The sequence below is a fragment of the Sceloporus undulatus genome, chromosome 4 (assembly GCF_019175285.1).
Source record: "Sceloporus undulatus isolate JIND9_A2432 ecotype Alabama chromosome 4, SceUnd_v1.1, whole genome shotgun sequence".
Taxonomy (NCBI): Eukaryota; Metazoa; Chordata; class Lepidosauria; order Squamata; family Phrynosomatidae; genus Sceloporus; species Sceloporus undulatus.
The window spans coordinates 48,664,316-48,681,537 of record NC_056525.1 but is presented as its reverse complement, the minus strand read 5'-3'; the positions used below and the strand labels follow the sequence as shown (position 1 = coordinate 48,681,537).

General features: G+C 39.9%; 1 protein-coding gene across 2 annotated transcripts in view; it reads right to left on the bottom strand.

Moving 5' to 3' along the window:
• SYT6 (synaptotagmin 6) overlaps positions 1-17,222 on the bottom strand; it is a 208,004-nt gene that overhangs the window by 22,168 nt on the left and 168,614 nt on the right. For both annotated transcript variants that reach the window (XM_042461406.1, XM_042461407.1), the window contains exon 4: positions 1,238-1,358. In XM_042461406.1, the coding sequence (XP_042317340.1) occupies positions 1,238-1,358 (121 nt within the window). The remainder of the gene's footprint in view (positions 1-1,237; positions 1,359-17,222) is intronic.

Here is a 17,222-nt window from a genome sequence, read left to right as displayed (position 1 = left end):
GTGCCAGCTTGGTGGAAGCTAGGGTACATTATTTCAAGGAATTGCACTCTTCCTGCCTTCCTGTGAGACAGGCAGAAGAACAGGAGGTTGAATCCCAAGCCTTCTCAGTGCATCCTCTTTATCCCAATATTTCCCTCAGATCACCAAAGGCAGAGTGGCAAGGAAAGTGGAATTTTCCATTCCATAATAGGGAGGCCTAGGACAATTTAGTTCCTTTTCAGCCTACAAATCTGCTAAAGATTGTGGTCCTCAAGACCCTCTGCCAAGGAGCATAGGGTTGTGATCTAAGCTACTATTGCAATGTCATGGGAAATGGACTTCTTTGACTTCTTCTGGCATAATGTCTTCCTACCCGGGAGTATTTGTGAAATAAATTCCAGACAAAACTGGATGTGGAAAGGGTTACATCTAAATTGAAGACCATCTCTTTTATTTTTTAGAAGGTGTTTATAAGCAAGTGATGTCAAGAATGTAGTCTTCTACCAAATTCATCCTTTAATTCTTAATGTTTTATTTAAAAATTCACATGGTTTGTATTTTTAATATAAATATTTTCCAAAATGAGAAAACTATTATTTTGGAGCAAAAAATTTACAACAATATTAGATACATCTGGAAAGTCATGTAATTTTGAAAAAGGTGAAGGGTATGTTTCCTAATGCTCCAAGATAACTTCTAATTACAGTTAGCCCTCTGTATCCATTGATTCTTTATCCAGTTGAAAATATTCTTTAAATAAAATTCTGGAAAGCGAACTTTGACGTTGTTATATTATATAGGGGATATCATTTTAATGGGACTTGCACATCCACAGATTTTAGTATCCACAGGGGGTCCTGGAATCAAACCCCAACAGATACCAAGGGCCCACTGTATATTATATCCTGCTTAAATGTATTCATATCATTTTTTAAAAAAATGAATTAGTTTTTTTACTCTAGTGACACAGTTTCAGACAGCCATGTCACCAGTACCTTCAAAAATGTCCTCTGACCTCCAACTAAAATGTATTGAATAGCAGTTAGACTATGCATGACATTATATTCTATGTAGGTGTGAAAGATAAAATTGCTGTTCCACAATTTTGTTTTAATCACTGATATTAATGGCAAAAGTGGCATATAGAGAAAAATGCATGAGACAGCTTCTTGACCAAGTATTAAAATAAACATCGGCACAGAAGCTAAATCAATGAAATATAACATTATTGCCCTATTTCAAGCAAGGAAACACTTACCTGAGTAACCAGTAATATCCATTGCTTTTAGATTCCTGCATTTAATGACTGTTAAAGTGAGGCGACCTGCAGTTGGCAGATAACAAAGGGAAAACATGATCTCCCCCAGGTCCACACTTTCCTTGAATAAAAGAGAGAACATGGTGCATTAGAAACAGGGAAGAAGATAATTTAGCAGGTTGTTGCACTACTACATCTTCTTTATGTTTACCTCTCATGCCCAACAAGGCAAGGCACGAGTGGAAAAATTTGTTCATTACTTACTTCAATTTTGAAATTAATTACTCTATCTGAGTAAATAAATGGTGTATACTCAGGCATCTATAATTACCAGCACATGTGCAAAATTGATAAGATGCTACATCATAGCTAGTGGATATGACACTTTATATTCAAATCATTGTCTGAAGGAAAATCCTGTCATTTGTTGTGTGGTGGCCTTTCTCTCAGAAGCTTAGGATGCTTTCTTTTTATTTTTAATAATTTTTATTATAAACACATGTACATACAAAGTATAGAAAAAAACAAATAAAACAAACACATAACAATACATTTATACATATTTCATTTGTGTATGGCTTATTTAGTTAGGATGAACCTCCTAGTATCTCACAGCTATCCTTTTTCTTTAGAAAAAATATTCCCAATTTTCTGTACATTTTGTCATACCATGGTCTCTATGCTTTGCTGTTTTTATTTACTTTATGCTGTTTTGTTATGTTTTTATGTTAAACAATTGGTAGCATAAAGTTCTATTGGTAAGGTCTTCTTTATCAAAGAAGAGAGCAGTTCCAGTTCTTTATCCTTTTATTGTTTTTAGTATGTGATTAAAAAGTTGGAGAGATTATTAAAATCCTCCACTTTTCCCACTATTTCATCCTTCCAAATCTTGATTAAGATTTTTCAATATATACATAACCAAAGCTCATGTAATGGGGTTATAGAGTAGAGAAAGAAACATTTCATACATTATCTTTTATCGTCTAATCTCAACATAGGTTATATTTCTTTACAACCTTCCAGCCTTAAAATAACCATAGTATTTAACAGTATAAGTAGAATAAATGATAATTAGTCCTCCTCCAGTGATTTCCAATATGACTGAACCATACTCCATTCCTCTTCAGTTTCCTTTTTTGATTTCCCTCTGATCAGAGCAGATAAAATGTCCATATCCATAGCTTCCCGTATTTTTATGATCTAATCTTTAATTGGAGGAGTACTATTTTTCCCCAGTCTTTTGCAAAGAGGGGTCTCACCGTGCTTATCATATATAATAGAATGCGGTTATGTTGTTTTTCCTTTATTTCGTGTGTCATGTTTAGTAGGAAAAATTGGAGTATAAAGCGGATTTTAATTTGGAAAAGGTCTGCCTGTGGATCTGAGCATTTCCAGCAGTTTGAGTTGCTGGTTTTGTATAAGTTGTTTAATTTTGTAGGTGAGAGATACCAACAATACACCATCTTCATAAAATTTTCTTTGTAATTTTGACAGAGCATGAACTTATTCATGTTTCTCCAAGTTTGTTCCCAATGTTTCAATTGTATGCTTTCTCCAATGTCTTGTGACCACTTTATGTTTTATTATTTCTTGTTCCATATCTCTGTGTTTTAACACTGTGTAATAGTTTGTTGTACACTGCTTTTATTCTTCTGTGATGATTTCTAGCTAACCATTTATTGTGCAGATCATTCACAAAATTATATGAGAGGTCCAGAGAGGGCCGTCTTTAATTTGTAATTCTGTATTTTCTACTCTTTCTTCCCTCTTTTTACCTTATCAGAAAAAAAAATCAATTAGGAAAAATGAGATGAAATAGCTAGATAATGTCTTTTATGTGTGAGAATAGCTGGCCTTTTATGTAACAGAAGTTTCTTTCTGCCAAATATTCTCAGAATCCTTCATTCAGCATTAAGCCAAGAATCTGTGTAATCATATCCGAACTCAGCCATGAATTCATCAAGTGGTCCTCAGCTAGATGGTTCTATTGAGTTAAAATTTCCCAGCTTGTAAAATGCGACAAATAATACCTTTCTTTATATGGTTGTTATGAGGAGGAAAGAAATGAAGATGAGTTGCATGTTAGGTACAAAAGCTATCACTTAATGAAAGAAATTGTGGCATTGGCCTATTGAGGAGAAAACATAACTGTCGGAAAGGAAAGAAGGCATGCTCTCCTAGTTTGATTATGATGCATGCATGTTGTCAAAAAAAACATTTTAGAAGAGGCTTTCACTCATTGTCTCACACAAAATGGAATGCTTTTAAGATGTTATCAACAATTTTCTGGTATTTGAAGAATAAATATAAATTTAAAACATCTGTTACCCATTCAAAAGGGGGACTTTTGGAATCAATGAACATATTTTAAATGAGCTATTTAGAGGTGATGTATAGGTACAAAAATTAAATCTCCCGAAGTTTTATCACGCTCTAGTCACTGTGACAGGTCTAAATACCCCATTTGATCTTGGAAACTAAGCAAGGTCTTACCTGAATACCAAGTCCTCTGTTTCAGAAGAAGGAGCTGGCAAAATTATCTCTTAGGATTTCTTGCCTAAGAAAGCCTTATGAAATTTATGAGGTTGCCATAAGTCAACAAACAACTTGAAGGCGCGCGCACACACACACACACACACACACACACACACACACACACACAATCCCTGTAACAAGAAATTCCATGTGGAACCCCCTGTAGGCCTCATGTTGTCATTGAATTTTAGGTGCCAACAAGGAAAACCCCATTAAAGGCTCATCCAGATGGGCTAAAAGGGTAAATGTTGGGCTGTTCTGTTTCTGGATTTCACAATTTGTCTGCATCCGCACTGTAGAAGTTATCCTGGCTGACACCGCTTTAACTACAATAGCTCCATGCTATTGAATTCTGGGAACTTTGTTGTGGCACCAATGTTTGTTGTGGCACCAATGCTCTCCAACACAGAAGGTCAATGTCTCACAAAACTACAGTTCCAAGAATTTCATAGCATTGAGCCATGTCAGTTAAAGTGGTGTCAACCTGGATTATTTCTGTAGTAGAGATGCAAAGCAAGTAACACCTCATAATGGTTATATCCACTTCCACATACAAGTGTTTTATCCATTCTTTTTTCCTGCTTGAGGCGTGTTTAAGTGTGGTGTGGGCAGGGTTTTCTGCATTCCTGTAATCTTCCCCATAATCTCAGCAGCTCTCCACTGCTCCTTCCCCAGGATCTCTGTTCCTGGGCTGGCACATTTATTTATTTTTAAAATACTGTATATACTCATGTATACGTCTAGAAATTTTAGTCAAAAATTGACTCCAAAAACCTAGGTTGACTTATCCACGGGTCAGTGTAAATACTATACTTTAACTCTTATTAAAAAGGGAACCATCCTCTGGTGAAAGGCAAGATGCCATCTGTCCTAGAAGCACTGACCTCACTCTGTTCTTTCTTCCATTTAGCATTTAGTGTGAGCCAAAAACGTTATGCCTGCCAGAATTTTGTGGGTTCTTTGGCATTGTTTTCCTTTGATTCATCATTTAGATCCTTTGTTGCATGTCCTTAAATTTCACCCTCGACTTATCCAAGGGCCATATCAAAATCCATAATTTTGGCCCCAAAACCTGCCCTCGACTTATACATGAGGTTGCATTTAGTCGAGTATATACGGTAATCTCTTTTCAAAATAAAATAGTTTCAATAATAAAACACAAACAAAACACACATATATAAACATACACACATAAACAAAAATATCTATATCACCTAACATATCTATATCTTATAACATACAACAAGCAAATAAACACAATAATAGTATTATCAATAATAACACTAATAACATCTTATAAACATCTATCCACACTGTCACCTTCTACTAACCTCATTCCAACATACCTACACTCTTTCTCTTCTACTTCCTATTTTATCTTCTCTTACATACTCAACCTTCCTAACATAGAACTTGTTACTCCTGTCCATCACCTTATTCACATTCACCACTGGGCAGGCACATTTATTTAGAGAAAAAATGGTTGTAGAGCAAAAAAGCTATAAAAATAAAGCACTATCCTGCTTCAGGATTATATTTGTAGATAGGCAAAAAGGAAAAGAAAGGAAAGCTTCTGTGATTAATATCATTCGCCATTCAGTAGGTCACCAGAAGTACAGAAGGAACTAAGGCAATGCATAGAGACATGCGAATGCACCCCTGTCCTTCTTGGAAACTCTTGGAACCAAAAAACACAAAAGCACCATCTCCCCTGGATTTCAAAAGTCACTGCTAACCTTAGAAATTCATGAGAAACAGACCAGGATAGAAAGTATATCACACAGATATTTTTTAAAATTCCAGTAAGAACTATACCAAATCCTGATCTTTTGACCAGTTTGGATGAGCAGAAGGGTTGAAATGGAGGGATGAACCAACAACTTTTCCAACTTACGGAGACTAAGGTGAACCTATGACAGGGTTTTCTTTGCAAGGTTTATTCAGAGGGGATTTGCCTTTCCTTTCCTTTGGGGCTCAGAGAGTGTGACTTGCCCAAGGTTATCCAGTGGCTTTCCATGGCTGAGTGGGGATTTTTACCCTGATCTTCAGGGTCATAGTCCAATGTTCAAACCAATACCCTTTTCTTTTGCAGAAGAAACATAAGAGGCCCATAATTAGAAAGTGTAGCACAGGTATATTTTGCAACTCGCAGTGGACAGTTTGAATTTTTAAAAATAACCCCCCTTACCCACTGTGGCCTCACTATCTATTAGCCTGTCAAGACTCTACCAGGTAAGCATGTGCTCTAACAATAACCTTTGCGGGTGTTTTGGCTTCCTCCATCCCATCATTGTTTTTTTTTATCCTCCAGCAAATGGAACACTGTAGAGCATCTGCCACATGTGAAATCTGGCTTAAAATAAACAGAATTAATTGGGGCTCTTCAGCATGTCAGCATGGGCTGGCACTGAACCATGGTAATATTTAACCTTTGCTATCTAGGGGAAGCTTTCTGCAGATTACTGTCAAGGTCAGAATTGCTAAGTGTTGCTGTGACCTAATTTAACAAACTGTCAAGGAGATGACAGGCAGGGCATTCATGCTGCGTTTTGTTGTGACTTCTTGCAGAAATCACTTGTAGTACATCTTAATATTTAGCTATGATTCATTAGGAAAGTTATTTGATAGAGGACTTTCTGCAGAACATAGCTGTATTTCAGGACAGAGCAAAACACATGGGGTGGGGATCCAATTTGAAATCTGAGCAAGTGATCTTTACAAGATAACTTGTCAAAGTCTTTTCTGAACAGAAAACCATTTCCTTCACTGGTACAATGAAATGATTGCACTTACATTAATTAACCTTTAAAATCAATCTGGCATTAAAAAAGGGGTACTAGGAAATAACAAGCCTTATACTCTGGTAGTTGTGTGGAGAACCATTTAAACAAGGTGTTCCTGAACCTCTAGGTGGCACCATGTAACTTTACTCAACTATGCCATCTTTCTCCAAAAACTAAAGAAAGAGATTAGAACCTTTCTGATTGCCACCTGATGAGCTAATGAAGACATTAACCATTTCCTATGATTATTCCTTCACAAACAGGATTCACCATCAGTCATTGATTCAGAAATTCCATCCAGACACTGCCCTTCCTTTCACTCTGCCCTGCTAAACAATCTTTGAAAACAACCAGCCTAGCTTACAAAACAATGATTAAATATCTCAATCCTCATTTTATGGTACGCAAAATATCAAATAGTGACAAGACTATTTCAATTTATATGATAGTTTTAGTCTTCAGACACTTCATTTGGATCTCATTAATTTCACAACTATTGAGCATTATTTTCCAGTTTAACAGAAGGATAAGAACCTAGAGATGAGTTCACTACACAAAGGCTCAAAATGGCCTTTGGTTTCCATTTATTTCATAATGCAAATCTTCATTCTGTCAGTGGATTCCATATATTTCCCCGTCATGGATCACATTCACAAGTGACACATACAATGCAACAGTCTAAAGTGTATTTCATCTAATTTTGATGAAAAGACAAAGATGCATATGCGAGGTCATACGCAGAGAATTGAGATAAAATATAAGAAAATAGACATGATAATGTCTGTAGAGTAACAGACAAAAAACCTCATACAATTTGAAATATTGAATAGTCTAGTAATTTTAACTTTGTTAGCCGCCCCGATTGTTCTCAGAGGGGTGGGATACAAATAAATTTTTTTATTATTATTATTATTATTATTAGACAGAATAGCAAGTAAGGACATAAATATAAAGAAGAAACAAAGAATAGATTAAATTGGACAAATTCTATTCTACATGGAATAAATAAGGGAGAAGGGGGTTTGTTTAAATGTATAAAAACTAACAAAGATAAGAACAAAATTGTTTAAGGGGAAGATTAATAGAATAATGGATGTACTTATGTGAGAGAAAAATTTTGATCATAATTAAAATAATTAAAAAATAAAGTGCATTTCATTTTGATGTGTGGCAGGGCACTTGTGAACTAATAATGTTTATTTACAAGATGAGAAGTGCCAGATTTCAAATCTGTGGGAGCTGTTTTGACATCCGAAACTCTTCCCAGCACAGAGAAGCCCAATTGAGATTATTCAGTATGAAAAATGTTACAGGACATTTTCAATAGCATTGCATTCCTAGTTCTCTTCAGTGGATGCTTGGAACTACTTGATTGATCACTGATTAAAATCAAGTTCCAATTGTTTTAAGTGTCCCAGTTGCTGACCCAAACATGTTTCAGTGTACAGTAATATCTCTTCCATTGCACTGGGTAGTGATCACAGAACAACACCAATCCCCATTTCTAATAAGGGCTTCAATCATTTAGCATACACCTCTGGTTAGTATATTTGTGTATGTGCATGTGAATGTATGCTTTTGCATACTAGTATTTACTTACATTATGATCACAAAAAACTTGAAATCTGGCTACATTGCACTGAAGAGGTAAAAAGAAAAGTCTTTCTCAAAGAGCTTAAAATACCATGAAATGCACTTGGAAGTGGGATAGAAAATAGAGGTGGGAATGCCACATGATGCATTAGAGGCAGCAAGATAGTGACCTGAACCTTGATCTTCATTTTTTCAGAAATGAATATTACTGATCATATCACTGACCAGTCCTTAATTCAGTTAAAATGAATCCTGAAGTAATGTGACAACTATTTAGCATTAAAATGAACACAGATTACCAACAGTGGTGTGCTGTGTATCAGCTGCAGACCATTTTGAGTGGTTGCATTTGAATTTGTGAAATGTCTTCAAGTAAAGAAAAGGTAGAATCCAGAACAATCCTGGATACTAGAAGAATTTTGCTGCCCATGCATGGAGCAGGATTCAGCAAAGACAGGAAGGACTATAGCAGAGTTGGCTTTCTTATACTTACCAGCTAGGAAGGGGAACAGCAGACCAAGCTGAAACAGTAAGTAATGACCCCACATTTGCCTGATGAGTAGCTGGGAAGATTCAGAACAGTGGGAGCTGTTGGCTTCCATACAAACAGTGAATCCACTCTGACTATAGGATGAACTTCAAAGGCGGTACTAAGGTGCTATACCCACAAATAGGGCCAGCATATTAGATATCTCATTCAAAGGTGGGCTGTTGATTCACTGCTCTACTGACATGAATGCCAACAGCTCCCACTGATTCAAGACCATGGGTGTTTTGCACCAGGATTACCTCTTGAGGCAAAGGATGCAGTGATGTTTTCCCCAATTGCTGTACAAAAAACACAGTGGAATCTTAGTTCATTTTTGCACCAGAACAGCAGCCTAGGTCTGAGGGCAAAGGGCAGGTGATTGGCTGGCTGAGCGAGGCTTCGACCCAGGATGCATCCGGGCGGAGGCATCCCACCTAGATCAATGGCAATTTAGGTATGATAACATCTGGGGGCATCCCTGATCCAGAATTGGAGCTGGAAGAGGTAAACTGGTTTATTTGCCCAAGCTCCTGGATTGTTCTGATTTAGGGAACTGAATGTCATAAACTGGCTGTTCAGAATGTACTTCTGAGCAGAGCAATTTACTACAAACTTCTGTCAAATTCTGATGAGAAATATTTGAGCTTAATTGAGATAAGCATGTTAAAGGTTCTGACTAAGAAACACCATTCCACAATCTGGTGGTGATATATGCCAGAGAAGCTTTTTCTAATCAGTACTGCAATCAGACTGCTTTATTAATGTCTAGCCATTTCCAAATAACTCTTTGGAAGCACTCCTACTGTGGCATAATTGTAACTTGACCAGCACTCATTCTTGATTCCTCTTTCATTTCTTTCATTTCATTTCCCCAGAATTAAAACCATGGCAGACTTGACTAACGTAACTATATACTTAGGAAAATTGAACAGAATTGTAGTTGTGAGCCTTCCTAAACAAGATTTATATGTACATCTCATGGAGGGTTTAACTCTAGCTGCAGGTGATAAACATGTTTTCTCACTATTTTTTCAATACTAATGAGTCCCCATTGATAGTCCCTTGCTTAGAACTCAGTGTTATTTCTTGATCAGTTCATGCATTCTTTGGCATATTTTAGCTTCTCTTGGAAGAAAAAAAGTGACACCGTTTTTCAGTTCTACCCAAGAGAACAAACTAGAACCATTAAAAGAAGTGTAGAAGACTGAGGTGTTTATCACATGGAGGTTTGGGAGCTTTTTGCAGCTCAGATCCGACGTGACTGCAGGTCCAATGATGCGAAAGCACGTCATAACGTGAATGTGTTATCACACGCAATTGCTTTTGATGGGAGCTCCTTCCATGGCCCCAGTGACCCCCTGCAACCTATCCCATCATCCTCTGACTGCTCCTTCATCCCGATCCTGGCTCAAGTAGCTCCCTGTGACTTATCCCATCACCCCCTGACTGCTCCTACACCCCAATCTGTCCCTCTCCTTCACCCTGCTGCCTGTTCCATCATCCCAACTGCTCCTTCAACCCGATGAAGGATGACAGCTAAGGAGGGGGCAGGGAAGGAGGACAGCGTCCAGAGCCCCACTGAACATGCGCAAGGGTGCCGATTCGAATCATTGAACCCTCAACGTATGTTCCGGTGTGGTAATACAATGTGCACTGACCACACTTTGCTTGAATCTACATCACGTGACTTGTCTGGAATTGAACTGACTCCGCTTCCCCCTCAATTCAGAAGGGCAACGGAAAGGTAACCAGGTGTGGTAGAACATCATGTTTTAACATGAATTCACATTGCTAGACAGGAGTGACTCCAGATCTGATGTGAAAAAACATCACATTTCTCATTGCTAGAACAGGAGTGACTGTGGATCTGAGCTGCAAACCCCCCACATGTGATAAGGCCCTGAGTGTACTACTGCTGCTTACTTCAGTTCCATGGTTATTCATTTTTAGGTAAGCTTTTCTAAAACATGATAGAAAAATATTTTATAGCAGTTAGATAAATTTCATTATCTCTGTCACTAAACAGGACAAGGCTCATCTAACCTCCTAATCTCTTCATGCTTTATTATACTCAGAACATTGCATTTGGCACTCAGAGATCCCATTTCATGCTTACTCAGAACCTGAAACTTCATTGACATGGTTTGGATATAACACTAGACAAAGACTCAGTATTACAAGAAAGAGTCTTGAGAATCTCCAAACTTTTCCTCTCATTCTCCAGTGTGACTGTAACAGAACAGAATTTGAACAGAACAGAACCTTTGCTTATGTTTTAACTGCTATTTATCATTTTATATTCCAACCTTAAACTATATTTAATCTTACACCATGGGTCAGGGAATCAGGCCAGCTTCATAATCCATGGACTGCTGTCTTTACTCTTAAACTTAAGATAAACCAGCTGCCATCCTGTTGATGACATACACTCACATAAACCAATTTATGTCTGCATAAGTCTTTTTATCTTCATTGCAGAGGGAGGTATTCACTATCTTCCTAACACAACAATCCTTGGACCTATACATTTCTTTGTCTCCTATAAGGGGCCTCCTCACAAGGCCATTTACTGCCCAGGGGAGGGCAGGGGGACAGCCACACAGCATCTAGCTATATTCCTATAGTTTGACACATGATAATAATGTCACCCCTGGGGAGGTTCTGGAGGATGATATTTTCATGCAACCAGCTATAGGAACATAATCATATCCTGTACAGCTGTCTCACACCTTCCCTTAGCCAATAAATAGTCATGTGGGGGTCTTGCAGGAGACAGTGAGAAGGATGAGATGGAATTCTGCCTGGCAGAATTTTGTCTTGTTCTAGATATTGTAAAATCTTGGTCACAATTGGTTATCCAGGTTTGGATGTAGTGATTACTTAAAAACAGAAGTGAAAATGTAGCTATTGCTTGCTTGTGGTTATAGCAGATGAGGAAAAGGGAGAAGGGAGTTGATAGACCCAAGATTCATTCATATAATGCTAAACCATAGTTTAATATAGTATCACATCTTAACACAGCATAGTGTAGCCATCATTTCCCATTTTAATCTATGAATGTGAAGCTTAGTGTTATTATGAACTCAGATATCTTAAAGATGTCACTGAACTATTTTGGGAAAAAAATATTTTTCTGGGACAACTTGTCATGAAGAGCTAGTGGTATGAACATTTGACTATGACTCTGGAGACCAAGGTTTGAATCCCCGCTTAGCCATAGAACCCACTGGCAAGTCACATACTCTCAGCACTCAGAAAATTCTGGGATAAGTTCGCCTTAGGGTTGCCATAAGCTGGAAAACACTTGAAAGCACACAACAACAAATCCTAAAGATATCCCACTTATCCTGAATGGCCCTTTAGATATGGTGTGAATACATACATACACACACACACACACACACACACACACACACGTCTCAGGATATTGTTTCTAGTTCAGTTGAATTCATCTTGTTGCAAGGGTTATCTAGTGAGAGAATAATGTTCTTGTCATTTAAGGAATCATAGAATCATAGAATCATAGAATCGTAGAGTTGGAAGAGACCACTAGGGCCATCCAGTCCAACCCCCTGCCATGCAGGAAATCCAAATCAAAGCATCCCTGACAGATGGCCATCCAGCCTCTGTTTAAAGACCTCCAAGGAAGGAGACTCTATAACCCTCCGAGGGAGTGCATTTCACTGTCGAACAGCCCTTACTGTTCCTCCTAATGTTCAGATGGAATCTCTTTTCCTGTAGCTTGCATCCATTGTTCCGGGTCCTGTTCTCTGGAGCAGCAGAAAACAAGCTTGCTCCCTCTTCAATATGACATCCTTTCAAATACAGTGGTACCTCGGGATACGAAATACCCAGCTTACGAAATTTTCGGGATACGAAAAAATCCCATAGGGAATTATTGTTCCGGGTTACGAATGTTTTTTCGGGTTACGAAAAAACTTTTGGTGCTTTTCGGCGCTATTTTACACGGAATCGCGGCTTTTCCCCATTAGCGCCTATGGCAATTCGGCTTACGAAGGCTTTTCGGGTTACGAAAGCGGCCGCGGAACGAATTATTTTCGTAACTCGAGGCACCACTGTATTTAAACAGGGCTATCATATCACCTCTTAACTTTCTTTTCTCCAGGCTAAACATCCCCAGCTCCCTAAGTCGTTCCTCATAGGGCATGGTTTCCAGACCCTTCACCATTTTTGTCGCCCTCCTTTGGACACGCTCCAGTTTCTCAATGTCCTTTCTGAATTGTGGTGCCCAGAAGTGGACACAATATTCTAGGTGGGGCCTGACCAGAGCAGAATACAGTGGCACTATTACTTCTCTTGATCTATTGATGCAGCCTAAAATAGCATTGGCCTTTTTAGCTGCCGCATCACACTGTTCACTCATGTTCAACTTGTGGTCTACTTGGACTCCTAGATCCCTTTCACACGTAGTTTCATTCAGCCAGGTGTCACCCATCCTATATCTGTGCATTTTATTTTTCCGCCCTAAATGCAATACCTTACATTTCTCTGTGTTGAATTTCATTTTGTTAGCTTTGGCCCAGCTTTCTAGTCTATTCAGGTCATTTTGAATCTTGATCCTGTCCTCTGGGGTATTAGCTATTCCCCATAATTTGGTGTCATCTGCAAATTTGATAAGTATGCTCCCAATTCTGTCATCCAGGTCATTGATAAAGATGTTGAATAGCACTGGGCCCAGGACAGAGCCCTGTGGGACACCACTGGTCACTTCTCTCCAGGATGAAAAGGAGCCATTGTTGAGCACCCTTTGGGTTCGGCCGGTCAACTAATTACAGATCCATGTAACAGTTCCTTTGTCTAGCCCACATTTTACAAGCTTGTTTGCAAGTATGTCATGGGAAACCTTGTCAAAGGCCTTAGTGAAATCAAGATATACTATATCCACAGCATTCCCTTCATCTACCAAGCTGGTAATTTTATCAAAGAAAGAGATTAGGTTTGTCTGGCATGACTTGTTTCTCTGAAACCCATGTTGACTTTTTGTGATTATGGCATTGCCTTCTAGATGTTCACAGACTCTCTGTTTAATGATCTGCTCCAGAATCTTTCCTAGTACTGATGTCAGACTAACTGGACGATAATTGTTGGGATCCTCTTTTCCCCCCTTTTTAAAGATGGGGACAACGTTTGCCCTCCGCCAGTCTGCTGTTGATCTCTCCTGTTTTCCAGGAGTTCTCAAAGATTATTGCCAATGGCTCCGATATTACATTTGCCAGTTCTTTTAATACCCTTGGATGGAGTTCATCTGGTCCCGGAGACTTAAATTCATTTAGATTAATAAGGTGTTCCTCTACTATCTCTTTACTTATTCTGTGCTGAAATTCCCCTATTCTGTCTTCTGCTCCATTATCCTCAGGTTGAGCACCCTTTGCCTTTTCTGAGAAGACTGAGGCAAAGAAGGTGTTGAGTAATTCTGCCTTTTCTCTGTCTTCTGTTAGCATTTTGCCATCTTCTCCACGCAGTGGCCCTACCGTTTCCTTCTTCTTCCTTTTGCTGCGGACATATCCAAAAAAGCCCTTTTTATTGTTCTTAACCTCTCTAGCAAGCCTGAGTTCATTCTGCGCTTTAGCTTTTCTGACTTTACCCCTACACATGCCTGCTATTTCTTTGAATTCCTTTTTTGTGATTTCCCCCTTTTTCCATTTCTTATACATGTTCCGTTTCAAACTTAGCTCGGTTGAAAGTTCCTTAGTCATCCATCCTGGTTTCTTGAGACACCTCCCGTTTTTCTTTCTCACTGGAACTGTTTGAAATTGTGCCTTCAGTATCTCTCTTTTGAGAAACTCCCATCCGTCCTGAACTCCTTTATCTTTTAGTATTTCTGACCATGGAATTGCCCTCAATACTTCTCTAAGTTTACTGAAATCCGCTCTCCTAAAGTCTAGGATGCATGTCTGACTATGCCTGGCTTCTCCTTTCCACTGTATTACAAACTCCAGGAGAACATGGTCACTTCCACCTAATGATCCCACTACTTGCACCCCATTAACCAAGTCATCCTTGTTGGTTAGGATCAGATCTAAAATAGCTGACCCCCTTTTTGCCTCTTCCACCTTTTGGACCATGAAATTGTCTTCCAGGCAAGTGAGGAATTTGCTAGGCCTTGAGGATTTTGCTGAGTTTGACTTCCAGCAAATATCAGGATAGTTGAAGTCGCCCATCACTACTACATCTCTCTTTTCTGACTGTGTGGTCATCTGTTCTAGAAAGATATCATCCAATTCCTCAGTCTGACTTGGGGGTCTGTAGTAGACTCCCACCGTAACATCCTTGTTGTTTCCCTCCCCTTTGATTCTTATCCAGATGCTCTCCACCTGGCTTCCATGATTGATGTCCAGGATCTCTTCACTGGTGTAAATATCTCTGACATATAGTGCTATTCCTCCTCCTTTCCTGTTTGGCCTATTTCTCTTAATAAGGTTATACCCTCTATTTCCACATTCCAATCATGAGACTCATCCCACCAGGTTTCAGTGACGCCTATTATATCATATTTGCTTTGTTGTACTAGGAGTTCGAGTTCATCTTGCTTATTTCCCATGCTCTGTGCATTAGTGTAGAGACATCGCAGACCATAGTTCCCTTTTACTTGCTGCCTGTGCAAGTTTTTTTGCCTCCCACTGTTGGGTCCTTGCACTGTTTGCCTTGTTTCCTCTATGTCAGTTTGACTATTTTCGCCATACCTTTCGCCTTCCTTAATATTGTCTCCCTTCCCCTCGGAACTCAGTTTAAAGCTCTCCTGATCAAGTTCTTGAGACTGTTGGCAAAAACATTTCTTCCAACTGGCGTGAGATGCAACCCGTCTGTTGCAAGAAGTCCCTCCTCATGGAACCGCAGCCCATGATCGAAGATTCCAAATCCTTCTCGGCGGCACCATCTGCGAAGCCAGTTGTTCACATCCGCGATTTTCCTCTCCCTTCCTGGACCATGCCCTTCAACTGGCAGAAGAGACGAGATGACAACCTGTACATCCATTCCTTTCAGCTTCCTACCAAGCGCCTCGTAATCCCTTTTGATGTTCTGAATGCTGTGTCTTGCAGTATCATTAGTTCCCACGTGGACCAAAAGGAAGGGGTATTTGTCAGTAGGCTTGACCAGTCTTGTCAGCCTCTCTGTCACATCCCGGATCTTTGCACCTGGAAGACAACACACCTCTCGAGACAACTTGTCAGGCCTACAAATCACTGCTTCTGTACCCCTCAGCAAGGAGTCCCCCACTACGACCACACGCCTCCTCCGAGGCTTAGCAGCGACTGTTCCCTCGGGTGGGACTCTCAGGCTCCCCTGCTCTGTCCCTGAAGTCTGTCCATGCTGCTCTTCTTCATCCTCCTTGATAAGGGAAAGAGCTTCGAATCGATTCTCTAGCTGCAAGCTCCCCGAACAATTCATTTTTGGCTTACTTCTCTTTGTGACATTCCTCCAGCTGTCTGCCTCCTCTGTTTGGCAAGTGACCTCTTCCACCCTAGCATCTTCCTCTGCGTGGTACTCATCCAAGATCGTTAGTTCTATTGTGTCCAGGAAATCCTCTTGTTCCCTAATATGCTGAAGTGTAGCTACTCTGGACTCCAGCTGCTGCACTTTCTCCTCAAAGAGTGCTACCCACTTGCACTTGGTGCATGTGAAGTTCTCCACTTCTGTAGGCAAGAAGAGAAACATCCCACAAGAGTTGCAGGTGACTGCAGCAGATCTCTCGTTGTCCATACTGCAAAGTCTTTAGTAATGAATATAACAGTCAATCTACTGGGAATACTTCTTTAAAGGAATGTACTGGCTGCTATCTTACACTTAAAGGGAAGGTTCTGTTTCAATATCTGATTCTAACCTGATGCCACTCGAGCAGAGTTGTTGAGTTAAAGAAAACTAAAATTTTGGAAGTTGGTATATAAAGCTAGTCTGCTAGCTCCGCCCCCTTGTGACTCACAGATGTGACTCACAGAAGCTCCGCCCCTTCAGCAACGAGCACACGGTCTCAAAATGGCTGCCAAGCAGCTCCTCTCCTTCTCCTCTCTCTGGCCGGACTGCTCTGGAAGGCTCTGGAAGTTGGTATATAAAGCTAGTCTGCTAGCTCCGCCCCTTGTGACTCACAGATGTGACTCACAGAAGCTCCACCCCTTCAGCATGAGCACACGGTCTCAAGCACACGGTCTCAAAATGGCTGCCAAGCAGCTCCTCTCCTTCTCCTCTCTCTGGCCGGACTGCTCTGGAAGGCTCTGGAAGTCGGTATATAAAGCTTGTCTGCTAGCTCTGCCCCCTTGTGACTCACAGATGTGACTCACAGAAGCTCCGCCCCTTCAGCAACGAGCATATGGTCTCAAGCACACGGTCTCAAAATGGCTGCCAAGCAGCTCCTCTCCTTCTCCTCTCTCTGGCCAGACTGCTCTGGAAGGCTCTGGAAGTTGGTATATAAAGCTAGTCTGCTAGCTCTGCCCCTTGTGACTCACAGATGTGACTCACAGAAGCTCCACCCCTTCAGCATGAGCACACGGTCTCAAAAGGAAGATCTTGTTATTTGTCCAGGAGAAAT